A 25,861-nucleotide genomic window follows, 5' to 3' on the forward strand; every position below is an offset into this window, starting at 1 on the left:
GACACTCAAATCACTCCATGTGACCCAAGGGGGTCTACTCCAAGACACTCAAATCACTCCATGTGGCCCAAGGGGTCTACTCCAAGACACTCAAATCACTCCATGTGGCCCAAGGGGTCTACTCCAAGACACTCAAATCACTCCATGTGGCCCAGGGGGTCACTCCAAGACACTCAAATCACTCCATGTGGCCCAAGGGGTCTACTCCAAGACACTCAAATCACTCCATGTGGCCCAAGGGGGTCTACTCCAAGACACTCAAATCACTCCATGTGGCCCAAGGGGTCTACTCCAAGACACTCAAATCACTCCATGTGGCCCAAGGGGTCTACTCCAAGACACTCAAATCACTCCATGTGGCCCAAGGGGGTCTACTCCAAGACACTCAAATCACTCCATGTGGCCCAAGGGGGTCTACTCCAAGACACTCAAATCACTCCATGTGGCCCAAGGGGGTCTACTCCAAGACACTCAAATCACTCCATGTGGCCCAAGGGGTCTACTCCAAGACACTCAAATCACTCCATGTGGCCCAAGGGGGTCTACTCCAAGACACTCAAATCACTCCATGTGGCCCAAGGGGGTCTACTCCAAGACACTCAAATCACTCCATGTGGCCCAAGGGGGTCTACTCCAAGACACTCAAATCACTCCATGTGGCCCAAGGGGGTCTACTCCAAGACACTCAAATCACTCCATGTGGCCCAAGGGGGTCTACTCCAAGACACTCAAATCACTCCATGTGACCCAAGGGGATCTACTCCAAGACACTCAAATCACTCCATGTGGCCCAAAGGGGTCTACTCCAAGACACTCAAATCACTCCATGTGACCCAAGGGGGTCTACTCCAAGACACTCAAATCACTCCATGTGGCCCAAAGGGGTCTACTCCAAGACACTCAAATCACTCCATGTGACCCAAGGGGGTCTACTCCAAGACACTCAAATCACTCCATGTGGCCCAAGGGGGTCTACTCCAAGACACTCAAATCACTCCATGTGGCCCAAAGGGGTCTACTCCAAGACACTCAAATCACTCCATGTGGCCCAAAGGGGTCTACTCCAAGACACTCAAGGCACTAGACACACAAAAAAAACTCTTCAGTGAGATGCAATGTAAAAAGTGTTAGCTGTTTCAACTTAAAAATATGAATTACCTTGTTGGCGTAAAATGTTAAGTAATGTATACTTTTTACAGTGGTGGGCTTACAGAAAAGGGGAGGAATACTGAGAAAAAGAGAGAAAAAATGTAGTGAGAGTGGGAGAAAGGCAGACAGGGTTCTGGAGTTCCCATCATTTCTACACCGAATCTCCCGGCTCTTTCCACATGGCACGACGTCGAACAACTTACTCCGGGAGTAGGCTAGTGAGTCCGAGAGAGCTATAAAATATAAATTATACCACATAACCTTATACCTCCCAGTTGAGTCATTCAGTTACACTGAGACTCCTGTTGGTTACACAGACAGCCATAGCTCTCTCTCTACTCTCTCTCTCTACTCTCTCCATTTCTATAGTGTCGACATGAATGACTTCCTCTCCCCCTTAAAGAACGTATGGATTACAGCTGAACTGTAATTTCCCTACCGATCATTCCCTAGCCAACCCGGTGACATTGAAGTGTTTATTTTACACTGGCGGCCCATAATTAGTTCTGTGCAAAATCAATTAGGCCCAGTGCAAAATGACGTCCGAATCGTAAAGGAATGGTGACTGTGTGTTCCGTGACACGGTAAAATAAAATATAAACCGCGCAGTCGTGTATTTCTCAGCAGCACCGCAGTTGGTCTGAATGGCTGCTATCATTTCTCCTCTTGAACAAATAAAGAGTTTGTGGGAGTGTAATGCACACGCCTTGTGCATGTTTAAAGTAACAGTCCAAACCTTTACTGAAAAACAGAACAGTTAGTTGAGTTCTCCTTTGATTACTTAGCGTTACTCACCAATTTGAAACATATTCATGTATTATTAAGATGGGATACATACAACGTCTAGACTAACCTCACTTTAAAAAAGTGACTAGTCCTGTATGTATGTGCTTCATTGCATTTTTGGAGAAATACTTAACTGTACGCAAACAAGTGTCATTTTACAGCTCAAACATTTCTCCCAGCTTCTAGTCTTAAGACTCGGCTTGTGATCTGATACACATCGACGGTATTGTCCTTTTAAAACTCTTCACAGAGATATTAACTAGAGGACAATTACGCCTGCAAGACAAAACACATCTTAAATCTTCATGTAAAAACTATCATTTCACTTATTCATTTGAAACCTGGGGTGGAAAAGTGTGTCCAAATGGTAGAATGTCTTAAGAGGGAATTGGAGAAAGTCTATGCAAGTGTGTGTGTATTTGATTTTCTTCCCTCCGCGCTGGGGGAAAAAGGTAATTAATGTCTACCAAATGTATATTGTTTTAAATCAAGTACATCTCCCACTGTGCTTTTTATTAAGTTACTGCCTGAGATCTAATTTGTTTGAAGATTTCACAGTATCTTTGTTTAGTCCTAATGCCTGCAGCTTCGGTTTCAGTGTCCTTTTCAAAGGCTTTTGTCTCCAGCCACCAAGACGTTCAGAACCCCTTTCTCTCAAAATATGACCTTTTCTATCATTGCCAAGACACACTATCGCTAACACCAAGGCTTTATTAGAAGAGTGGACGAGTGGAGAGGAGCAGGGAGATATCAGGTTGTGTGTGTCTTTTGTTTAACTATCCTTGTGGGTACCAGAATTCCTCACAAGGGTAGTAAAACATGACAATTCGGACATGGGGGACATTTTACCGGTCCCCACAAGACAAAATGCTATTTTAGGCTGAGAGGTTAGGTTTAGGATTACAATTAGGGTTAGGGTTAGAATTAAGGTTAGGGTTACAGTAGGTATAGCTTTAGAGTTAGGGTTAGGTTTAGGGTTAAGGTTAAGGAAAGGGCATTTCACAGTAAAGTCTACACCTGTTGTATTGGGTGCATGTGACAAATACCATTTGATTTGAAGGGAGGTTGTCAATGTGAAATGTTGTGGTTCTACAAAAGCTGAGGAGGAGCCAAATTACAACAAAAACATTGCTTAAGACGAACTGAACCTTCATATGAAAATGAGACATCAGGCAAGTAATAAAGTCACGAAGACACAAAGCCTGAAGCAGCTTCCACTCAATCCTTCCCTTAACAGACACCTATAGACGGACTCCCTGGGGTGTCTGACTGGGAGATTCACACCCTAGATTTAGGGTTAGGGAAAATAGGATTTTGGATAGGAATCAATTATTTGGTCCACACAGGGAGAGCAATAGAAAAGTGTGTATGTGTGTGGCATGGTGTTCCACCCCTCCACTGAGTAAACAAGAGCATTGTTGATGTGTTTCTGGGTTATTGATGTGTTTCTGGGTTGTTTGAGCAGAACGGGTAGAAGCAGTAGATACATGTCTGGGTGACACACTTCCCTTTATTTCCCTGCCTCTTTCCCCCCCTCCCTCTATCTGTCTCCTGCCCTTTGTTGACAAAAGTATCTTGGTGATGGCAAAAAGTGTACATGGAGACATGAGGCGTCGGTTCATACACACATACACGCGCACACACACACAATCCCTTCTCATCACAAAAGACACTCAAATGAGAGAGAAAACACCGCCATATTTTTAAATCGGTTCAACCTCATCACTTAACACCCAGTCTCAATGAAGAGAGAACAAGGAGGGAGAGAGGGAAAAAAATACCATAAAAACTCCTTAAAGAGGAGAGAAAAGAAGAGAGAGATCAAATGATCCAGGCGGTGGGGACAGGCGGCGCGGGGTCAGAGCAAGAGAGCACCAAGCAGCCCTGCTCTTCATTAACACTGGCTCTCAGGGGGTCCAGACTGGCCCTACCTGTCCATGAGATTATTGAACCGGCTAACCAGCAGCTCCCTCTTCAAGACTAACCAGCAGCTTCCCTCTCCAACTCCTCAGTCAAGGCCCAGAGGAATCCCAGCCCACCGCCACTGCTGTCTGACAACTCTGGCCCTGAGTTTCTCTGTCTGCTACATGGAAGAAGTGCTCCTGCTTCTTCATTGTCTTCTCCCCTCCCTTCACTCTTCGTTCCATGTATCACTTTTACTGTCTTTTCCAATCTTCTACTTTTGTCTTATTTTCTTTACCCCCCCTTCCATTTTTAGCTCTCCTTCTCTCCCGTCCTCTACTTTACTTGCCCTGTCCATTCCTTGTCTGAACCTCGACAGAGAGAAAGGGAGAGAGAGAGAGAGAGAGAGAGAGAGAGAGAGAGAGAGAGAGAGAGAGAGAGAGAGAGAGAGAGAGAGGAACGACAGAGTGTCGACTTGCGACATGGCAGGCAAGATGAAATGCATGTGAAAAGGCCCAGGCTAGTAGCAGCAGCAGATAAAAGTAATCAAATAATACTCCTGGAATGCAAATAGGCATCTCTGACTGCAGCACAACCATGAAACATCACTGACAGGCTCCCCAGATTAGGACTAAACATTATGCACAGCGCTGAACCTATAAACTGAGTGGAGCAGTCAAAGTGAAGGAGGGAACAGGCTCTTTTCTGTGGTGTAGAAGGGGCCTGTGATCTTTTTCTCTCTACCTCTCTCCCGACTCCTCTACCCTTCAGAAATGTCCATGTAGAAATGTGTTACTCTGGCATGAAATGCCTCTGTGTTCTGCTCAACTCCGATTGCCTGACTTATAGGGAAGGTGGAAGCAAGGCCACATAGACATAGACACACACGTAGGCTACATGAATGCATGACAGAGAGAATGTATTAACACTGTACGCTAATACATTGTAAATGGTTCAGTCTTCCACAATACAATGTATTTTAGATTGTATACATGTACTCAACCAGCTGTTGCAAAAATAGTTTTTCTGATACGCACAATTTTTTTGGGGGGGGCCCTCAAGTCAAGACATAAAAACACCTAAAAACTACTGTATTTAATAAAACTGAAAACATCTTATAATAACATCAAATTCACAGCTGTAGGCTGTGTGTTTGTTGTTTTTAGGAAGCTGCACAATTTCCTGGTACACTCTAGGAAACCAAATGAAACCAAGCCAAGAGCTACGAGTATCACTGTATCACACATTAATCACTTAAAAGTCACTTCAAAAGTTGTTCAAGTATTTCAACCCATTAGTACTACGTGCATGTTAAATGTGTAACACAGGAATATATTCATCATATGGAAATGTTTACAAAATGATAAAGTTCTGTTTGGAAAGGGTTCAAATTGAGAGTGCAAAATAGTGGGATTTGTTTTTGTTATGATACGTTTTTGATATAGCAGTGTGTAAATATATACAGAAATGTACTATTGATGATGTTTTACATTGCTTTACATGGTGTCATCTTTAAAATAGCATTTAAAATAGTATATTTTGTTGTGTATTCTATCATCATTTGTTTAATCAAAGGTAGGCTATATTGTGTAGGCCAAAGACTGGAGTGAGTAGTTGACACTGAAAAATGTCCCTGTATAATCGTTATGCACGCTCTAACAATCAAAATGATCTGAAAGTGACATCGTGACAATTATCACTGACCGTGTACGTTCATAAATTTAAGAGGGGGGAAAATATGTTCGGGACATTTTGTAAAAAGTTTCAGTATGGTTAAACTGTCTGTCTGACTGTGCTCAATAATGGGCACTAGGGGTAAATTCACACAGCTCCATTTTCAAGATCAAGAAACACAAAACAACAAAATTGTAACGCCTAAAATAATATTAATTCTCATTTATATAAGTTATAATAATGTTATAATAATGTGCGTTGCAGTGAGGGAGTTTTATATGGGCCACCAACATGTTGATTGAATAAGATTCACATAAGGTAGGCTAAATAGAAGTTGTATTATAATAACAGTCTATAAAAGCCTATTTTAAATATTGCCTATATCCAAAACAAAATATAATATTTGTAAAGTATGTGGAAAGAGTAAACAAAATATCATGAATGCATGAATTATTTGTGTGCATTAATTATTTACAACTTTCTTGGGGCAATAATAGGCCATACAGGCCAGGCGCCTGTTAGAAAAAGTTATATCAATGTTTGTAATCCAGCTCCATACCTGATGCAGGGCTTCATTTGAATGGGTAAACAGTTTCAAAATCATATTTACCATTTCTGCATGTTGTTTATGGAAGACACGGGTCCTGGGCTCTCGAACTTGCCGTCCTCGAATGTCTGATTTCGCCCTCAAGTGGGGGACTTCTCCCCTGATATATTACAGTCTGAAGTAATTAAAAAGTCGGCGTCGTCCCCGCAAGAAAAGTATTGACTCGTGCGCAATAACAGCTTTATGACATTTGATTGAAAACGGAGACGCGTCTTCGTTTCAGGTTTTGATCCTGAGAAATGAACACTGTCTGGTTCAATGAGAAAATACGTTCCTTGTCAGAGCAGAACAGAATACGTTGCTTTGGAACACACCGTCGGTCTCGGGATATGAATGCAGGCAGAGGCACGACTGTCCCCTTCAAAACGTGAACCGGGAGATGCCGAGGGAAATCGCTGACAGCGTCTTCGGGAAAAAAAGGCGAATAAATCTATGCTTGTGAGGAAGACAGTTTTCCCTAGTCCCGACCCGGGCTCTCTCCGATATTTATTCTGCTAAATCAGCTGTATGCTCCGAGGACACGTCCCGGACGATAAGGCTTGGTTGGAGAATTAGGAAAGTGGCTTCTGGAAGTTGGGCTCCAGCGGTACACAATCTGACAGGACTCTCGGGGCTGTTATACGCCTTGTGAATGTAACCTGAGTGACTGTGGGTCTTGAGTTTGAGTCCGTCACGGTGTTGTGTCAGGGTAGAGAGGCACATCTGTGTGTGACAATGCGCCAACTCGACTAAACCCCTACCCTGCGGACATGAAAAATCACGGAGAGGTGCTTAGCCTTTTATAATTTACGAAACACTTGTACTTGTATTTCCCGTAAGAGATAGGATCCCGTTAAATAGCCTACTGTAACCTGTTGTTCTGTTTGTTTATGGGAAATGGTTGTTAGTAGGCTAAATTAGGTATTATCAAAATATTTCATCATGGGAAAATTAATTCTCAATTAAATTAACTAAATATTTGAAACATTAAAGGTTCCAAATTCATAAAACAATAATTATTACATCGAAAAATGTTATCATATATTTTGTATAGGCCCTATCAAGCTTTCAAGGTGATGCTAGTTATACTCCAAAGTTGACTTAACTTCGTTTCAATGTTTACATATACTGTACCCAGTACCCACATAATATTTTTCAGTTCACATTATGGTGAGCAAACTCAGATTTCGCTCAACCGCACACACACACACACACACACACACACACACACACACACACACACACACACACACACACACACACACACACACACACACACACACACACACACACACACACACACACACACACACACACACACACACACAGCTATGTCTTACTATATTGATTCCGATTCTAAATCTTATTTTCCCTAACCTTTACCCCAACTCCAACTCCAAACCTAACCACTTACCCCTAACCTTAACCCCTAAGACTAAAATAGTATTTTTTACAAGTGAGGACCGGAAAAATGTCCTCACTTTTCTGAATTTTAGTTGGTTTACTATTCTTGTGAGGACTATAGTAGAGTGTGTACACACACACACACACACACACACACACACACACACACACACACACACACACACACACACACACACACACACACACACACACACACACACACACACACACACACACACACACACACACACACACACAAAAGGGCTTAGAGATGAGTGAGATGCTTCAGAATTCAAACTAGTGCATCAAGTTGCTCCAGTACAGCAGGAGGAAGGAATGCTTGAGGACACTGATGTTTCCCCATGTTTCCCCATGTTTCCCACATGTTTCCTAAGTTGTGTCCCTCTGCTGATCCTCTGACGTGTGCTGTCTCTCATTAATGTTTCACTGTGCACTTGTTTTTACCAGGGGTTTGCTGTTCAACGTTTGACTGAGGCATCTCAAGAGTCAAGAGAGGAAGGGGAGAGAGGAGGGTGGAGAGAAGATATAGAGAGAGAGAGAGCAGTCAGTGACTGGCTTCTCAGTCTCTACTTTTGGACCTAGTGAGAGTGGAATCCCAAGGCAGTCATTTCTATCAAGTTGAGCGTCTGGAAGAAGAAGCCCCACTCACATGTTTGGTCAAGGGGTAAATAATAGATCAGGGATTAGACTTGTGCTGAATTCATTCTGGGGGTAACAAGCTAACTCCGGTCCCAGGATATGCATATTCATTGGTTGGGCCAAGGCCATGGGAGGATAAAGACCATATGCCTGTTTGTTAGGGAGATAGAGCTTAAATCCAGCTAATTAAACAAGATATTACATAGCTCCGTGAGCAACAAAACAAGCCTTTTAAGGATTGTCCAGAAAATAGAAGTGCTACAACTCGGGGGGGGTAATATAATGATATGGGTCTCTTTGATAGCTTCAAAGGGCCTCAATAATGTTATATGGCTTTGAAAGTGATTTTTCTTCCCCCAATTTATTCGTCATGTCAAACAAACTGTTAATGATAGGGCTGATTAGTGTTGTGACATATTAAACGGCTACACTAATGATGCTGCAGACATCCATGTTGGTGTGAAGTCGCCACCTCGTCTGCCATTAGCATATTGTCAAGCACGGATGTCTAATTTGATTACGCTTATAAACACAGGCAGTTCAACTAATTAAAGTTACTCAGCAAGTGGTAAGGAGAATGTCCAAGCTCAGCCCTTCTACAGTTTGACATCTGGATTAAAAATATATTTTAAAGCTCCTTCATTTACTGAAAAAGAGCACAAAACTAAATTCGCGTCTCACTGACACACACACACACACACACACACACACACACACACACACACACACACACACACACACACACACACACACACACACACACACACACACACACACACACACACACACACACACACACACACGTCGTCTCTCTGCAATGCATATAGGTTTATCTGTCCCCATGACAGGACCCTACCTCTCTCACTAATTACCCAGAGGGGTTATTAATGATGAGCTATTGAACCCAGAGTTGGAGGCCCTCTCCCGGGGATGGCAGTCAGCTATCACAGCCTACAAGGCCATTCTGCGCTGGGTTTCTGTCCATCTGTCTGGGAAGCAGCAGTTCTCACTGAGAAAAGGTAAATTCTATCATGTCATGGAAGGCAGAGGGGAGCGGAAAGGGGAGGGACCATAATCGGGCACCACACACACCTGCTCTAATTCTGCTCCGACTGACAGCATTCTGCGAGGACATTCTGGGCTGTTTGGCCGGGGGCTCGGTGACATTCTGAACCTGTGAGAATGTTCAGTATGATCACCTCACCTCTGATGTAATATGTTCACTGCAGTGGGTGCTGCTGAGGGCTCATAATAACGTCTGGAACAGAGCAAGTGGAATGGCATCAAACACCTGGAAACCATGTGTTTGATGTGTTTGATACCATTCCACTGAATCCACTACAATCATTACCACGAGCCCGTTCTCCCCAATTAAGGTGCCGCCAACCTCCTGGGGTTCACTGTTCATTACTTGGAAGTTTCATGAACTAGGCTTGTACTGCACATGTCTGACTCCCAAGGTCTATGTTGAGTGTAATTGAAGTGTTATGTCACGCGCGCCTGACAGTCGTGTATCTGTCTCTCCAAATATACAGGTAACTGACAAAATAAAGAAAACTCTTGATCACTTGGTCATACAGGCTAGAAAAATGCCCAGTGGCCCATTATTTTGTCTACCATGTCTAGAAGAAGAGATCTCAGTGACTTCTCAAAGGAGCTTAGAGGGTTTAAAGGGTGTGTGTGTGTCTGTGTGTCTCAGTCACCAGACATCAACCAAATTGAAGACTTATGGGAGATTCTGGAGCGGCGCCTGAGACAGTGTTTTCCACCACCATCAACAAAACACCAAATTATGTAATTTCTCGTGGAAGAATGGAGTCACATCCCTCCAATAGAGTTCCAGACACTTGTAGAATCTCTGCCAAGATGCACTGAAGCTGTTCTGGCAGCTTGTGGTGGTCCAACACAATATTAAGACACTTTATGTTGGTGTTTCCTTCATTTTGGCAGATACCTGTATATCTATTTCCATCTCAGCCATTGTCTTTTTATCTCCTCACTTTAGGGTAAATCCATTTGAATTCAATTACTTTTTGAGAGCATCCCTTCTGATAAAAAATAAAACTTTCCATACTGTACATGTTTGTTCATGGAAGAAGTGGTCAGAATGTGAGTTTCAGGACCTGAATGCTAAAACATTCAGGAGATAGATGTGCTCAAAGTTGACCCATTTTGCATACCCCACCATACCATGAGACATCCATGTTTTTATCACTGGAAAAGATAAACAGTTGAGTTTGATATCATTTTACAGCTTAGAAACAGGGTTATCAACCGATCTGAACATTTATTGAGCACCTTTATCTCTTTAATGTTCTGGCGTTCAGGTCCAAAAACTAACTTTCTGACCACTTCTACATAATATGTATGGAAGGTTTTGTTCAAATCAAAGGGATGCAGTCAAAAAAGTGACTGAATTCAAATGTATGTACCCTTTAGTAGAAAATACCTAAAAGATGATAAACCATAGTTTCAATAGCGTGCTCAATGTTCCACGGTGAAGTCGTCACATGTTCTCTCTCTGTACAGTATCTGACCGCCAGGCCCTACATGCTACTTCTCGAGGGAAATGCGAACTCAAACACAACCTCACTACCTTGCTATGCCCTCTCAGTCAGTCAGTACCCAGCCAAGGACAAGACAAGGCCTACCAATGCAGAGCCCTGGGAGAAATAGTCAGACTCCTCTTTCCCACACTATACCAGGGGGGAGTGGCACGCCACATGGGTGAGCCATGGGTAAGCTTGGACCCGGGGCTCATGACACTACGCCCCCCTCCCACGGTGGCCTCCAGGAAGTTGGCTCTCCTCTCATCAATCCTCCCATTATTAGCAGGGCCTGTCTGCTGAGGATGGCTCAGAAGGTCATCAGATGGGAGTTAAGAAGAGGGCCAGAACCGGAGCTGAACTGAGGGGCTTGTGCTGGGGGGGATGTGTGTGTGTGTGTGTGTGTGTGTGTGTGTGTGTGTGTGTGGGGGGCACTATAGTTGTCTGATTTAGGTACACAGATAGGTTTAGTGTGGGAGAGGGGTGAAGAGGGGGGAATCAATGGCCTCTCTGTCATTGGGTATTATGAGACTTGAGGCGCGAGTTCCCACAAGGTTGAACATGAGAATGGCTCATGCTTGATGTCAAGACTGAGCGACTGATATCATTCTCTAGTCCAGTTGAGAAAACTAGCTGCAGGGTGTTTCATTTTTTCCACACTGTCACAATGTCCAAAATTCTCAGCAGATTTTAAACATCCAAGTTCATGAATATTTGCAGATATTCCAAAAAAGTGAGCTATATACAGCCGTTCACGTTAAAAAGCCACCCAATGTCATATCCACCCATCCATATTCATCAGATTAGCCACCCACACTTCTGTAATGAAACCCATCTCAGAGAACAGAGCCCTCAGTGGAGCAGCAAAGTGACTGTGATGTCATATGAGACTAAGTGCTCTCACAGGTTGGAATCTCATTTCCATTCTGGAATGAGAGAGACATTCCGCTAAACAGAGTTCAAATTGACATCCCAGCTGACACTTGTACTTCCTGTGTATCTTCAAAGGCAACACGACTTGTGACTCTTTAGTCAGCGTGATAGTAAGCCCCCTGTTCGTTCTGTTGGTTCTCACCTCCCTCAGTTGGAATCAAAGGTAACGTTATTATGCAGACGACAGTCCTCCTACCTGAGGTGGCAGGCGGAGACAATTATACTTCCCCGGAATTCTCCACGGAATGTCGCTCGCTTCCAGGCTCGGCTTCCCTTCCTCCCTCACTCCTTCTCAGCCAACCAGGTGCTTGTCACTTGTTTCCTGAAATTTTCATGCAGATGGAGGCATTTGCATGATCAAGATTCCGTGTTGTTTCTCCACATCCGTGCTGATTTTATTTTATTCACTGTTCTCTGTCTGTGTGGCTCTGTGGAGAGAGAAGGCAAGAGAACAGTATGCTCATTGGGACTGCCACAGTGTAAAGCCTACTCATTTTATGGGCTGGCTCGTCACATCAGAACACTGGTGGCAATTAGGGCTGAGTGGCCTCAAAGACACTCGACTCACAAGACAAGAGTCAATTGAACATCTTTAACATAATGTTCTTCTGACTTACATATCACTGCATATGCTATGTGAGGGATTTTCTTATGCTCCATCAATTTATAGTGACAATACAATGTCCTTAATTCACAGTAAGCCTGAAAATAACACATAAGTCCTGTATAATTAATCTTTGCACCCAAAACCATGTGTGCTACATTTATGAAACAGTCTGTCACGAGACACTAGTCTGTAATTGACGGGAGAGGAGGAGGACAACATAAAGAGATGGTATACTGGATGTATTTCTCAACTAACATTTCAGGATGACTCACAGGCAGTATATTGTACCCGGAGAGAACTGGGCACACACACACTGCACACGGGAACACCTGTTTTTCTCGGAATAAGGAACTTAAATAAAACTATATAACCTGTCACACATCTTAAAACGGTGTGATGAAAGACGAACGGGAGCCAAATCAAAAGACAACAAGCGTTTGTGTTCAGTCAGTCAGGACTTGAAAAAGTATTTTTTATTTTCAAATGCAGGAAGCACACATCAGTGGTGAGATGAAGGGGTCTGGCTGAGAGCTGCGTTTTATGTGCGTAAAATGTTCCTCAGATGTAGATTAATCTATCATTAAGAGGACAGACAACAAACACTTAAAAGGGGAGACACACACTGCTCCAGACATCCTCAGAGACCGTGTAAGACACACTGTCAAAACATGGTGGAACATGTTGCAGTAATGTAACCTGTATTGGAAACGATGAGGGCCAAATAACATGAAAAGGGGATGTGTGTGAATAGGGGGGCTTCAGCCAAAAACATTGGATCATATTTTCTGGATGTGAGGTATTATGTTATATAAAATAGGCCTATACTTATTACTAAAATGACATGGCTCCTTTTACACAGGATGTTGCAATTGTTATTTAATCATATTTACTTTGGAGGTTTGTGGATGACATTGGCTGGATTTAGACAGGCAGCCCAATTCTGATCTTTTTTTCACTAATTGGTCTTTTGAACAATCAGATCAGCTCTGTAATATAGCTGATGTGAAAAGATCTGATGTGATTGGTCAAAAGACCAATTAGTGGGAAAAAATCAGACTTGGGCTGCCTTTGTGAACGCAGCGATAGAGTGGCAATTTATTTCTAACTGTGCATGCACCTGATATCTGGATGTAATGGGCCTGAATTAGTCATACATCTAATCACTGATTGGGACCTCATAGAAAGTCACTGGTGACGTTTGTCCTCCTCTGTAATGATATAAAGTGGGAAACAAACCCATTTTCCAGTGATCCAGATCCAGAATCAGGCTCCTAAATGGATGATTGGTCACCATCTCCATTAAACAAGGAGCTTTGTTGGGAGGCAGGCAAGAGGAGAAGAGAAAATCTGATTCATACAGTATAAATGCCATGTGTCCGTCTGTGCAAGTCTAACAGGGCAGATGTTGCGCATTACGCGCCAGTCTACTGCCTCTGAAACCGCTCCACAAATGAGGATCCTAATGAGAGGCACTGCTTGTGGGTCAAGGAACAGCCTAATCGTGCTAAGTCAATTGATTTATTTCTTTCTTTCTCTGTCTTTCCTTTTTCTCAGCCGGGCAGGCAGAAGGACCAGACAAACAGAGAGAGCAGATGAACCAACATTTGTGTGAATGAACAACAGAGTTGCCAGTCCTCATATTTCTTCATTGTAGTATTTCTTCTCATCTTTCATGCCTGGCAACACTCATTACAGTGAATGCAAAGCATGAGTCCATCCATATGTTGCTGCATGTCCAGCAAAACAGCATATTTTTCCCATACCAAGAATGTTAAACATTCATACTAAATGCAAATGATAAACAATTATCAAACTAAAAAGTAGGACAAGTGGTAAGTAATTAACTGTAAAAAGGAGAAGACAGAGTAGGCAAATGCAGTAGGCTACACTGATAGTGGGGTCTGTGGCTGTATGCATGCATTTCCCCTTAACACACCAATTACAGTGTGATTGACTTTACTAAAGGACATATTCATCAAAAAATGAATACGTTATCTCCTACTATGTATTTTACAACAGGCTTTGACATTTCAAACAATTAGAGCGCTGCTTTCAGTTACTTCCTAATACGTTGTCGTGTCGTAAAAACTGACGTTTGGGAAGTACGCTGACGTATGGGGAAGTAAAAAACGGAAAACAGCGCGCTTGTTTGAAATGGAAAAGGCGTCTCGGTAGCTATTGACAACAGTGTGATTCACTCAAAGTGTACATTTCGTCTTGCAATATTTTGTAGACAGCAATACATACCCTATATGCACGGATAAAAATACAGTTGTTATTTAGGATACGTATGCTTGCCGTCTACAATGATGCTGTTCAATGCATGGACTTTTGACATGTAACGTTATCGTTCAACTTAGCCAGCCGCTAACGTTAGCTCTTCCTACTTTGCTTTGTAACGTTAGCTACTCTCTCCGACTGAGAAAGTTGTCAACACCCAAGGTAATCTTTGTTTACTTACCGCCGACTGGCTAACTAAACAGAGTAGAACACCTGTTGCAGTGCACGGTCGTGCTTCACTTCAGTTATAGGCTAGCTAACGTTAGCTCGCTAGCTAACTGGCAAACCAGCTAGTCTCTATGGTCTCTTCAAAGTTACTTCTCCCTTTTGTCCTTTGTTGAAGTGAAGCTAGGCTACATACGAAAATGTACTCCCGGTACAGGACCATATGTAGCTAGCTAACTTTTCTAGCTACGAAAATGTAATATTAGACGACCACCTAGCTGAATGGAACTAGTCTTGAGGACAATTAGTAACACCTGTTGACTTGTCTCTGTCACTAGAGCTCTAACGTTATTCCCAAATCAATAGTGCAGCAACAACATTGATCACTACGGGCTCGATATTACTATACAGTCTAATCTAATGTATATCTAGATAGTGTTGTCTCTAGCTAGCTTTCTACTGTAACGCTGAAGCTTACTGTATATTGATGAGAAAATGTGTACTGCCTCCATCATTTTCTTTTCTTTTTCTATTTTCCAGCTCTATGATGGCTACTAGAGACAGCAGTCACATCATGCTGCTGAAGGAAGAAGTGAGGAGTTTGTCTGAGGAGTTAGTGCAATGCCAGGTGACTGTGCTGGATGGTATTGTTTATGTTGTCAACAATCTAGCTATGTTGTTGCCAACATTTTCTGTGTTTTAAAATAAATCAGTTTATACACAACATCTCAACCTGCGTTAGCTACTTCACAAGTGAACAGTTTCTAAGTGCTTACAAATACACACGGCAAGATCCTAATAAACATAGGAAAATATTGATAGATGTAACTTATATGATATTTAGAAGACGCTTTGACTTAGTCATGTGTGCATACATTCTTTTTACATATGGGGGCCCAGGGAATCGAACCCACAACCCTGGCGGTGCAAGCGCCATGCTCTACCAACTGAGCCATACAGCACCAACTTAGGTAATACATCTAACTCTGTAACCACAATAGCAATGATAGATTTACATGAAGTTCATCTTTTGCCCTTTTCCTTGCTACTGCACATTCCCTGCACCATAGGCTATACCATTTCAGATTTGGGTCATAGGCTAATCAGTGAGTTTCAGCGTTTAGAACATTGCAGATAGAAACTGATTTATAGAACTGAACTCCCAGTTAATCACAAACACATTTGATCTACACATTATATTTCCATCTAGAACATACTATAACGTTGCATCCTCCTGAACGAGTCTCAGTCAGTCTCTCTCTCTCTCTCTCTGATGCTGTGATGGAGAGATGCTGTCTTGTCGTTACAGGCTCGCCACCAGGTGGTGCCTAAAAGCATAAACGGTGGATTTACCTGGAATCAGTGTCTCACTTTGCATATTCACACGCACATCTTGGAGAAGCTCACCTCTGTGAGTGTGTGTATATGGGCAAATATATGGACAAATATTTCACTCTATACTATACAAGACTCTGTCTTTTGAGTCCAGCATAGATCATTGCTTGTTTACAGTAGTTAATGTATTGTTTCTTGATGTGTTCTGAGATTCCGAAGAAGGCCATTGAAGGTTGAAACGTCAATCTTTTAAACTTGTTTAATAAAACAAAAAAAAAAGAATTGTGCCTTTTCCTGTCCAATGATCCCAAAATATATTGAAGGGAGTATTACTATTTTCAAGGTACAGTATAAAGCACTGACCAGCATTTGTAGATTTTACAAGACACTCTTATCCAGAGCGAGTGAGTGTATACATTTTCATACTGGTCCCCTGTGGGACTCGAACCCAGAACCCTGGCGTTGTAAGCATCATGCTCTACCAACTGAGTTACAAGGGACTACTTTGTATGGTCTGTCTGTCAGACCTGATCCAGACCGAAGTCACTCACGGCCTCCATTACATCAACCAGTTACTGTATTTCTCATCTATTGAATTGACATGAATCACTTCTCCTCGGTGGTCTGGGGAGAGAGAGAGCATCAATGATTCTGTCTGTCTCTTAGTGACTGTTAGACAGTGTTAGTTGTACCGTGTACCATTCAAATCGTGGCATTTGAAATGCCATTAATGTGTAAATTCTCTGGCACAGCGTTCTCAGGACCACCATTAACTACAAAGTGGCCCGTCTGTCGGCCAGAAAATGTTCCTACTTGACCATGCTAATTTTATTAATATGTGGCTGCATTCCAGGCCCACTTAGTATGTTTAGCCCATGGTCTTTCAAGGTCTGCAATTACAATTAATAATTCAGTGATCATCAAAAACACATTCGATACATCTCTAATACTGTGGAGAAGCCCTTGATATGGGTGGTGAGGGTCCTGGCCAGGAGTCTGACTGTCAGTATGTAAGGGCTAATGGCAGCCATAGGCCAGGAGAAGCGAGACCACCTATTTGATGTCAGGCCTCCATTTCTTAATTTGTCATTAACGGCAGTGCAGGACCAGGATTGGTGAGATCTCTATTCATCCAATAAGGATCGACTCTGCCCTCTCCACTTTGTATGTTCAGCCCATGGTCTACCAAGGTCTGCCTCCGCCATTTAGTAAATAATTGATTAGACACTTTTGAATGGGGTTTTAAAATTCATGTGCTAATTGGAGACCAGTAGATTCCAGTGGGAGTGATGACTTTTCATCTTGTGATGATGTGAAAATAATTTAACAGATGATTTTATATTAAGTCGATTCGGCATAATTCTATCTTTTAGTGTGCCGAAAATGTAGTTTTTAGATGTTTCTCATTAAATGTAATGTAGCTTATGAAAAAAAAAATGGAACGCCGTTTTTTGGGAGCGGCGAATGTGAATTTGAATGTGAAATGTGTCAGGGGCAGAGGCTCTCAGGTGTCTCTGCGCCTTCCAGGACTCTTTCTGTCATCAGTTTAGTGCTTCTCCTCCGCTAGTTACTTCAGAGCTGCAGAGAAAACCGTCCAGAATCAGATGCACTTTATTAATAAGGGATATGCTGCTTTAACTGCTGTTTTGGTTTGATCTCTAACTCCCCACTCATGAATTGTGCATAATGACAAGTGTCAATGTAGCCTCCCCTTGAGCCGAAGGTCACACTCCAGTAATGTAATCTCTCTGTAAAGACAGCACCATGATTAGAGAAGGCACACCACATCTAAAGTTTTATTTTGTACAAGCCATTTGAATTATTGATTGGGTTGTTTCCCCCCATATATGCTAATATGTTCAAGCATCTCATTGAATTATTTGTATTTAATTTAGAATTGCTATAACATCGCCTCTCACTAATGACATTTTAAGATGTGAGAAATAGTGTTATTATTTCAGAAAAAGATGTCGAGAAATAGGAAATGAATTTCAGTATTTCTATGTTATGTGGCTGTGAGGTTCATTAAGACTACCACATGCCACATTTTTAACATAATGATTTGATTTAGTCATAATAATAAGATTTGAGTATAATCATTCATAACCGTGAAATCTTATAACCATGAAATTGTTTGTTCTTTTCACAGGCTGACAAGGAGTTTGTGTGGTCCCTATGGAAACGCCTCCAAGTAGCCAATCCGGACCTGACCCAGGCCGTCAGCCTAGTGGTCGAACGGTGAGTTAGTAATTGAAACTGCTCCGAAATGTCACGGTTCCCTCTCACCCATACGTTATATCTCTGGAAGCATGGCCTGTAACTCATCTCCATACTACAACCTGTGAAGAAATGTTCAGGGCCTTTAAGATCTCCCAGAAATCCCATCTCCAAAGGGAAACAGAGGTAGGTAGGGAAGTACGTCTGCTGAAAGTTATCCCAAGGTTGCGTGTGCGAGACACCTTGGACATTCTGGTGGGTTTACGGCTGAATAGTGCAGATGCTCCTTAAAGCCCTCTTATCTCCAGTCTAGCTGCTCAGCCATGGAAACCACCCACGTTAATGAAAACAGTCTCGCTCGGCTCCCATTCTAAAACTGGGAAAACGTTCACTGCCAAGTGCTTCGTTTTTTTAACGGGATAAAACGTTAGATTGAAGATGACCTTTTGCGAGGGGCGGCTAAGCCTCACAGAATACATCAGCATGGGAACTGGTTGGAAAGAACAGGGGTTCAGGTATTTCAACTACTGCAGTCATACACGGCATGTCTGTTCTTTTAAAAACTTCTGTTGGAAAAGTTGTTTGATTTAAAATTCTGTGTCAAAATGTTTTTTTTTTCGTAAAGCCACACCAAGCTCCTCGTACACAGAATGAAGATTCTAAAGAATCGTGGTGCAGGATTTCATTTCTTAATAAAGACTGTTCATTTCTGTTCATAACAAGCATTTCAATGTACTGTAGTAGACCTAGATGTGGAGTCCTTTTCATGCTAAATGTAGTAAAAAAAGACAATTATACCAATATTTTGTCTCCTTTTCATGTAGTAGGTCTAGTAGGCCTGTATTCTACATTCCCCTGCCTTTTGGAGCATCAGACACAAAATAAAGCGTGTCAGTTGGCAGGAGCCTCAGACAGTTGGTTTCAGGGGAAAACATGTGTGCCAGGTTCAGGATCCTCTCTCTGTCTGTGTCTCAGGCAGTTTCCCCATCCCCCATAGCTCCGGCTAGGGAAACCCAACAAAGCATGTTGGTCCACAGGGGCCTAGGTAACATGCACCCAGAGAGTGTGTGTGTGTAGTCTATCAGCACACTGGCACCCGCTGCACACGGCGGGTATATTGACATGATAATTGCGCCGACTCCAGTCAAGCGCCGGGCCTGTGGGGGATTCCAGCTGGTCTTGTAGCGATTGGATGGCTGCTCAGGACACGGTTAACACGGCAAAGGATACAAGGTAGCGCTTGACTCCGAGGAGGCCAGGCATTCATTTCAATGTCCCTCCGGGGGGAGAGCCAGCCATGGCATGGGGGGGAGAGGAGCCTGGATTGGGGTGGAGGAATAGGGAGAGGTGGGGGTTCCCTGGTGATCTCAAGAAGCTGTTGAAACAAACTGGCCCCAATCGTTATTCTTTTGTCTCCTCTCCCCAAACAGTGAACAGGAGAAAAGAGGCCTCAGCCAGAATGAAAGATATGCTGCTGGAGGAGGCTGCTGCTGCATGGCCCAATGGGGCGGAGAGAGAGCGAGGGAAAAAGTTTGTGTGTGTGTGTGTGTGTGTGCTGAATAGGATTCCAGGTTTGATGTGGTCCTGGTAATTACCTTATCTGGAGAACAGTGAAATGACACTGGGGTGCTGATTGACATACTTCTGGTGTCTGTCTGTCTGTCTGCCTGCCTGCCTGCCTGTCTGCCTGCGCCCAGGGAGCCCGCTGAGTGTTTGAACACACAACTTTGGGTTTATCTTCTTTTCCTGTGACCTGCTTTTCTTTAAGGCCCTCTTTGTTGTAATGTGTTTGCCTGAGTTAAACAACATCAGTTATGTGCCTATTGCACAGATATTTGCTTGATATTGAGGGTTTCTGTGTTTTGTTTTGAAACTGTCATTTAATGTACATTAAAATAATATGCTATTATAGGGGTGACAGACTACATGCACTTGGCATATTCACTTACATTTACATTTAAGTCATTTAGCAGACGCTCTTATCCAGAGCGACTTACAAATTGGTGCATTCACCTTATGACATCCAGTGGAACAGCCACTTTACAATAGTGCATCTAAATCTTTTAAGGGGGGTGAGAAGGATTACTTTATCCTATCCTAGGTATTCCTTAAAGAGGTGGGGTTTCAGGTGTCTCCGGAAGGTGGTGATTGACTCCGCTGTCCTGGCGTCGTGAGGGAGTTTGTTCCACCATTGGGGGCCAGAGCAGCGAACAGTTTTGACTGGGCTGAGCGGGAACTGTACTTCCTCAGTGGTAGGGAGGCGAGCAGGCCAGAGGTGGATGAACGCAGTGCCCTTGTTTGGGTGTAGGGCCTGATCAGAGCCTGGAGGTACTGAGGTGCCGTTCCCCTCACAGCTCCGTAGGCAAGCACCATGGTCTTGTAGCGGATGCGAGCTTCAACTGGAAGCCAGTGGAGAGAGCGGAGGAGCGGGGTGACGTGAGAGAACTTGGGAAGGTTGAACACCAGACGGGCTGCGGCGTTCTGGATGAGTTGTAGGGGTTTAATGGCACAGGCAGGGAGCCCAGCCAACAGCGAGTTGCAGTAATCCAGACGGGAGATGACAAGTGCCTGGATTAGGACCTGCGCCGCTTCCTGTGTGAGGCAGGGTCGTACTCTGCGGATGTTGTAGAGCATGAACCTACAGGAATCGGCCACCGCCTTGATGTTAGTTGAGAACGACAGGGTGTTGTCCAGGATCACGCCAAGGTTCTTAGCGCTCTGGGAGGAGGACACAATGGAGTTGTCAACCGTGATGGCGAGATCATGGAACGGGCAGTCCTTCCCCGGGAGGAAGAGCAGTTCCGTCTTGCCGAGGTTCAGCTTGAGGTGGTGATCCGTCATCCACACTGATATGTCTGCCAGACATGCAGAGATGCGATTCGCCACCTGGTCATCAGAAGGGGGAAAGGAGAAGATTTGAGGTTATGACAGAGCCAAGTGACTTGGTGTATAGCGAGAATAGGAGAGGGCCTAGAACAGAGCCCTGGGGGACACCAGTGGTGAGAGCGCGTGGTGAGGAGACAGATTCTCGCCACGCCACCTGGTAGGAGCGACCTGTCAGGTAGGACGCAATCCAAGCGTGGGCCGCGCCGGAGATGCCCAACTCGGAGAGGGTAGAGAGGAGGATCTGATGGTTCACAGTATCGAAGGTAGCCGATAGGTCTAGAAGGATGAGAGCAGAGGAGAGAGAGTTAGCTTTAGCAGTGCGGAGCGCCTCCGTGATACAGAGAAGAGCAGTCTCAGTTGAATGACTAGTCTTGAAACCTGACTGATTTGGATCAAGAAGGTCATTCTGAGAGAGATAGCGGGAGAGCTGGCCAAGGACGGCACGTTCAAGAGTTTTGGAGAGAAAAGAAAGAAGGGATACTGGTCTGTAGTTGTTGACATCGGAGGGATCGAGTGTAGGTTTTTTCAGAAGGGGTGCAACTCTCGCTCTCTTGAAGACGGAAGGGACGTAGCCAGCGGTCAGGGATGAGTTGATGAGCGAGGTGAGGTAAGGGAGAAGGTCTCCGGAAATGGTCTGGAGAAGAGAGGAGGGGATAGGGTCAAGCGGGCAGGTTGTTGGGCGACCGGCCGTCACAAGACGCAAGATTTCATCTGGAGAGAGAGGGGAGAAAGAGGTCAGAGCACAGGGTAGGGCAGTGTGAGCAGAACCAGCGGTGGCATTTGACTTAGCAAACGAGGATCGGATGTCGTCGACCTTCTTTTCAAAATGGTTGACGAAGTCATCTGCAGAGAGGGAGGAGGGGGGAGGGGGAGGAGGATTCAGGAGGGAGGAGAAGGTGGCAAAGAGCTTCCTAGGGTTAGAGGCAGATGCTTGGAATTTAGAGTGGTAGAAAGTGGCTTTAGCAGCAGAGACAGAGGAGGAAAATGTAGAGAGGAGGGAGTGAAAGGATGCCAGGTCCGCAGGGAGGCGAGTTTTCCTCCATTTCCGCTCGGCTGCCCGGAGCCCTGTTCTGATAACATTCAATACTCTGTAAACCTGTGCACTGAATGGGTTTTCCCGTTGATTATACGAATGAAGTTATCATTTCCCCTCAGATGAGCTTGTTTGCTGTCGTTTGCCATATGCTAGATCCTGTCAGTGGGTCTGTCACTACCACATCACCCTTATGCCTCCAAATGAAACCCATCATCATTAGCAGGACCAGAGAGTTGTTGCAGACGAGCTGCTAACGATGCTTCAGCTCTGGGCCTCGCAGTCACTTCACCGCTCTGCCGCTCTCTCTCTCTCCATAGAAATAGAATGACAGATTGTATGACTCTGCATAGAACTGGAATGACATAGATTAACATTATATTTCTATGTTTCTCTGCGTCCCCAACAGAGAGAAATGGAAAGCTGAAGCCAAGGACCGCAAGGTGCTGGAGATCCTGCAGGCCAAAGACTACAAGATCCAGGAGCTGGACCAGGTATTGTTGTTATGACATGTGGAATGCATAGTGAGTGAACCATGTCTACGTCGTATCCTGATGTCTGAACAGAGAAATCTCTCATAGGAATTTCTCTTCCATTTGATATGAAGGGATGCATTGAAATATAATGTCTGTCTGAGTGAGAGTGCAAGTCCAGTCTAACCTACAGTCAGTCCTGTTATATAAAATACCCATAAGCCTCGGGTTTGTCTGAGGCAAACCCTATCACTAGCGCAGGTTCTAACTCTATGCCCACCTCTAACAGTGGCTCAGTAAGTGTCTTCTATGGGCTGCTAGGACAGATAATGATTACGGCGACGCACTGTAATTTACCCTTAATCACCGTCCCTTAACAGCAGCATCTGTCAGTTTCTGTCATTACATTAGCAATCTTCTCTGTCAGCTGGCTAATGCTACGCTAACTTCATCCCATTCGCTCCCAGAGAGACGGGCGCTAAATGCTATCATCAGCAGCTCTTTAACAGTGTGTTTATCCCGCCCTCCTCACTCATCTTAACACTGGTTTAGCTATGTAGCTATGTACAATTAGCCAGAGCTGTGGAGCACAATAGAGGTTGCACATAATTTTCTTACCACTGCTCTGTTTGTTCTGAGAAAAAGAGTGCTGGCACAGATTTCAAACATGTTATCGGTCAAACTGTCACTGAGAATGAAGGAAGGACGCAGGCAGGTTCATTCATTCTGCCGCGCCATCAACATTTTTATATCAGTTTTTTCTGTCATTTAAGCAGATCTCATCCAAAGTAACTTACAGGGATATTTGGGGGGTGCCTTGCTCAAGGGCACATCTGCAGATTTTTCACCTAGGGATTTGAACCAGCAACCTTTCGGTTACTGGCCAAGTCTTAACCACCAGGCTACCTTTGATGACCACTGGACACCGCTCAAGTCTTAATAGACCTGACAGTATGTTCCCACTCACTGCATAATATTCCTCAACAACATCTTGTGTGCCTGCAGAAACAACAAACTGTTTAGAATATTACGAATACATTGTATTATTAAGTAAGTAACCATGGAGATAAGTGTAATAACTGGTTAATTTCCATGCCCCTTCACTTCTAAACTATACCTTGAAAGTAGCAGCACTCCACCCCCACCCCAAAGTTCTTTATAAGAGCAGTAGAAATTCTGGTCGGTGAAGTTCTGGCCTATTTGCGAAGCTCATTAATAGTCAGGATTGTGTGCAGTGTCACACAGACCACTGACATTCATCATCTCGTCCAGATTTGGGCCAAAGGAACCCAAATGGTGATTAATTGGTTTTTCCCCCTGTACTGTTCTGGAGATGTGATGGTCTGCTGAGTCCACACAGGACCTCACGCTATCCCTCTCAATGTCTCCACTCCAACTTTCACTATCGTCTTTCCTTTTCTTCTTTTTTTTTCCTCCTCTCTCTCCCTCTCTCTCTCTCTCTCTCTCTCTCTCTCTCTCCTTTCCTCTCTCTCTCCCTCCCTCTCCCCTTTCCTCTCCCTCCCTCTCTCTCCCCTTTCCTCCCCCCCTCTCTCTCTAGGCTCCGTTACCCCTGAGACACTGACGTTCTCTCTCTCTCCTTTCCTCTCTTTACCTCTCCCCCCCTCTCTCTCTCTCTCTCTCTCCTCTCTCTCTCTCTCTCTCTCTCCTCTTTCCCTCTCTCTCTCCCTCTCTCTCTCTCTCTCTCTCTCTCTCTCTCTCTCTCTCTCTCTCCCCTTTCCTCTCTTTACCTCTCCCCCTCTCTCTCTCTCCCTCTCTCTCCCCTTTCCTCTCTTTAACCCCACCCTCTCTCACTCTCTCTAGACTCCGTTACCCCTGAGACACTGACGTTCTCTCTCTCTCCTTTCCTCTCTTTACCCCCCTCTCTCTCTCTCTCTCTCTCTCTCTCTCTCTCTCTCTCTCTCTCTCTCTCTCTCTCTCTCTCTCTCTCTCTCACCGCTTCATCTCTCTCTCTCTCTCTCTCTCTCTCTCTTCTCTCTCTCTCTCTCTCTCTCTCTCTCTCTCTCTCTCTCTCTCTCTCTCTCTCTCCCTCTCTCCCCTTTCCTCTCTTCACCCCCCTCTCTCTCCCCCTTTCCTCTCTTTACCTCTCCCCCCCTCTCTCCCTCTCTCTCCCTTTCCTTTCCTCTCTCTCTAGACTCCGTTACCCCTGAGACACTCTCTCTCTCTCCTTTCCTCTCTTTCTCTCTCTCTCTCTCTCTCTCTCTCTCTCTCTCTCCTTTCCTCTCTCTTCCCCCCTCTCTCTCTCTTTCCCCCTTTCCTCTCTTCCCCCTCTCCCCTCCCTCTCCCTCTCTCTCTCTCTCTCTCTCTCTCTCTCTCTCTCTCTCTCTCTCTCTCTCTCTCTCTCTCTCTCTCTCGCTCTCTCTCTCTCTCCCCTTTCCTCTCTTTACCTCTCCCCCTCCCTCTCTCTCTCTCTCCCCTTTCCTCTCTTTACCTCTCCTCTCTCTCTCTCTCTCTCTCTCTCTCTCTCTCTCTCTCTCTCTCTCTCTCTCTCTCTCTCTCTCTCTCTCTCTCTCTCTCCTCCTCTCTCTTTACCTCTTTCCTCTCTCTCTCATCTTTCCCCGCTCTCTCTCTCTCTTTCTCCCTCTCTCTCCTCTCTACCTCTCTCTCTTTCTACTTATTTTTTCTTTCTCTCACTACCTCTCTCTCTCTCTCTCCCTCTCTGTCTTTCTCCGCTCTCTTTCGTCTCCACTCCCTTCCATTTTTGTAACATAATTAGCTTTCATTTTTAACTGCACTGGGAATTTTTAATGCTAATCTCTCTGTCCTCGACCTCTTAACTTCCCCTAAACCTTTTTCTTACCAATCGAACACTACTGGAGTTGAAATTGTTCTCGCCCACCTCATTATCAATGCTTGAATTTATTTCTACTTCGCCCGTATAAATCTCTATTAAAGCCCGTTTTGCATGGCGAACGAGGAGATGAAGGCGTCTAGTAAATCCACCATCTTGGAAAAGATTTGAGCGATTCCCCCAACATGGCAATTAATTGCATCCCAGAGCATGGTGTTATTTTGGAGCTACCCGCAGCCTGCAGTGGATTACTGCCATGCCAGAGCCCAGCTGATGCAGTGTTAAAAGGGCAGCCTCCTCTCTCTCCTCCTACAGTCGCCCAGCTATAGGCCTGCCAGAAGACTAGGCGGCAGGAACAGAAAAAAAGATGGATCATTCAAATTATGGAACCATTTTTCATCCTTTTGATTCCTTTG

The 25,861-nt window shown here is 44.3% G+C and overlaps 2 protein-coding genes across 2 annotated transcripts in view; one reads left to right on the forward strand and one right to left on the reverse strand.

Annotated features, from left to right (window-relative positions):
• bnc2 (basonuclin 2) overlaps positions 1 to 6,491 on the reverse strand; it is a 282,288-nt gene extending 275,797 nt beyond the window's left edge. Inside the window, 1 exon segment of the mRNA XM_052511404.1 lies at positions 6,122 to 6,491. Coding sequence (XP_052367364.1) covers positions 6,122 to 6,124 — 3 coding nt within the window. The 5' untranslated portion in view covers positions 6,125 to 6,491.
• A 7,857-nt stretch (positions 6,492 to 14,348) lies between these two features.
• The window catches only part of LOC118371279 (centlein), a 76,451-nt gene continuing 64,938 nt past the window's right edge, over positions 14,349 to 25,861 (forward strand). The window contains exons 1-5 of the mRNA XM_052511406.1: positions 14,349 to 14,418; positions 14,653 to 14,689; positions 15,233 to 15,320; positions 18,177 to 18,265; positions 22,573 to 22,657. Coding sequence (XP_052367366.1) covers positions 15,237 to 15,320; positions 18,177 to 18,265; positions 22,573 to 22,657 — 258 coding nt within the window. The 5' untranslated portion in view covers positions 14,349 to 14,418; positions 14,653 to 14,689; positions 15,233 to 15,236. The remainder of the gene's footprint in view (positions 14,419 to 14,652; positions 14,690 to 15,232; positions 15,321 to 18,176; positions 18,266 to 22,572; positions 22,658 to 25,861) is intronic.

Source organism: Oncorhynchus keta, unplaced genomic scaffold, assembly GCF_023373465.1.
Source record: "Oncorhynchus keta strain PuntledgeMale-10-30-2019 unplaced genomic scaffold, Oket_V2 Un_contig_6766_pilon_pilon, whole genome shotgun sequence".
Taxonomy (NCBI): Eukaryota; Metazoa; Chordata; class Actinopteri; order Salmoniformes; family Salmonidae; genus Oncorhynchus; species Oncorhynchus keta.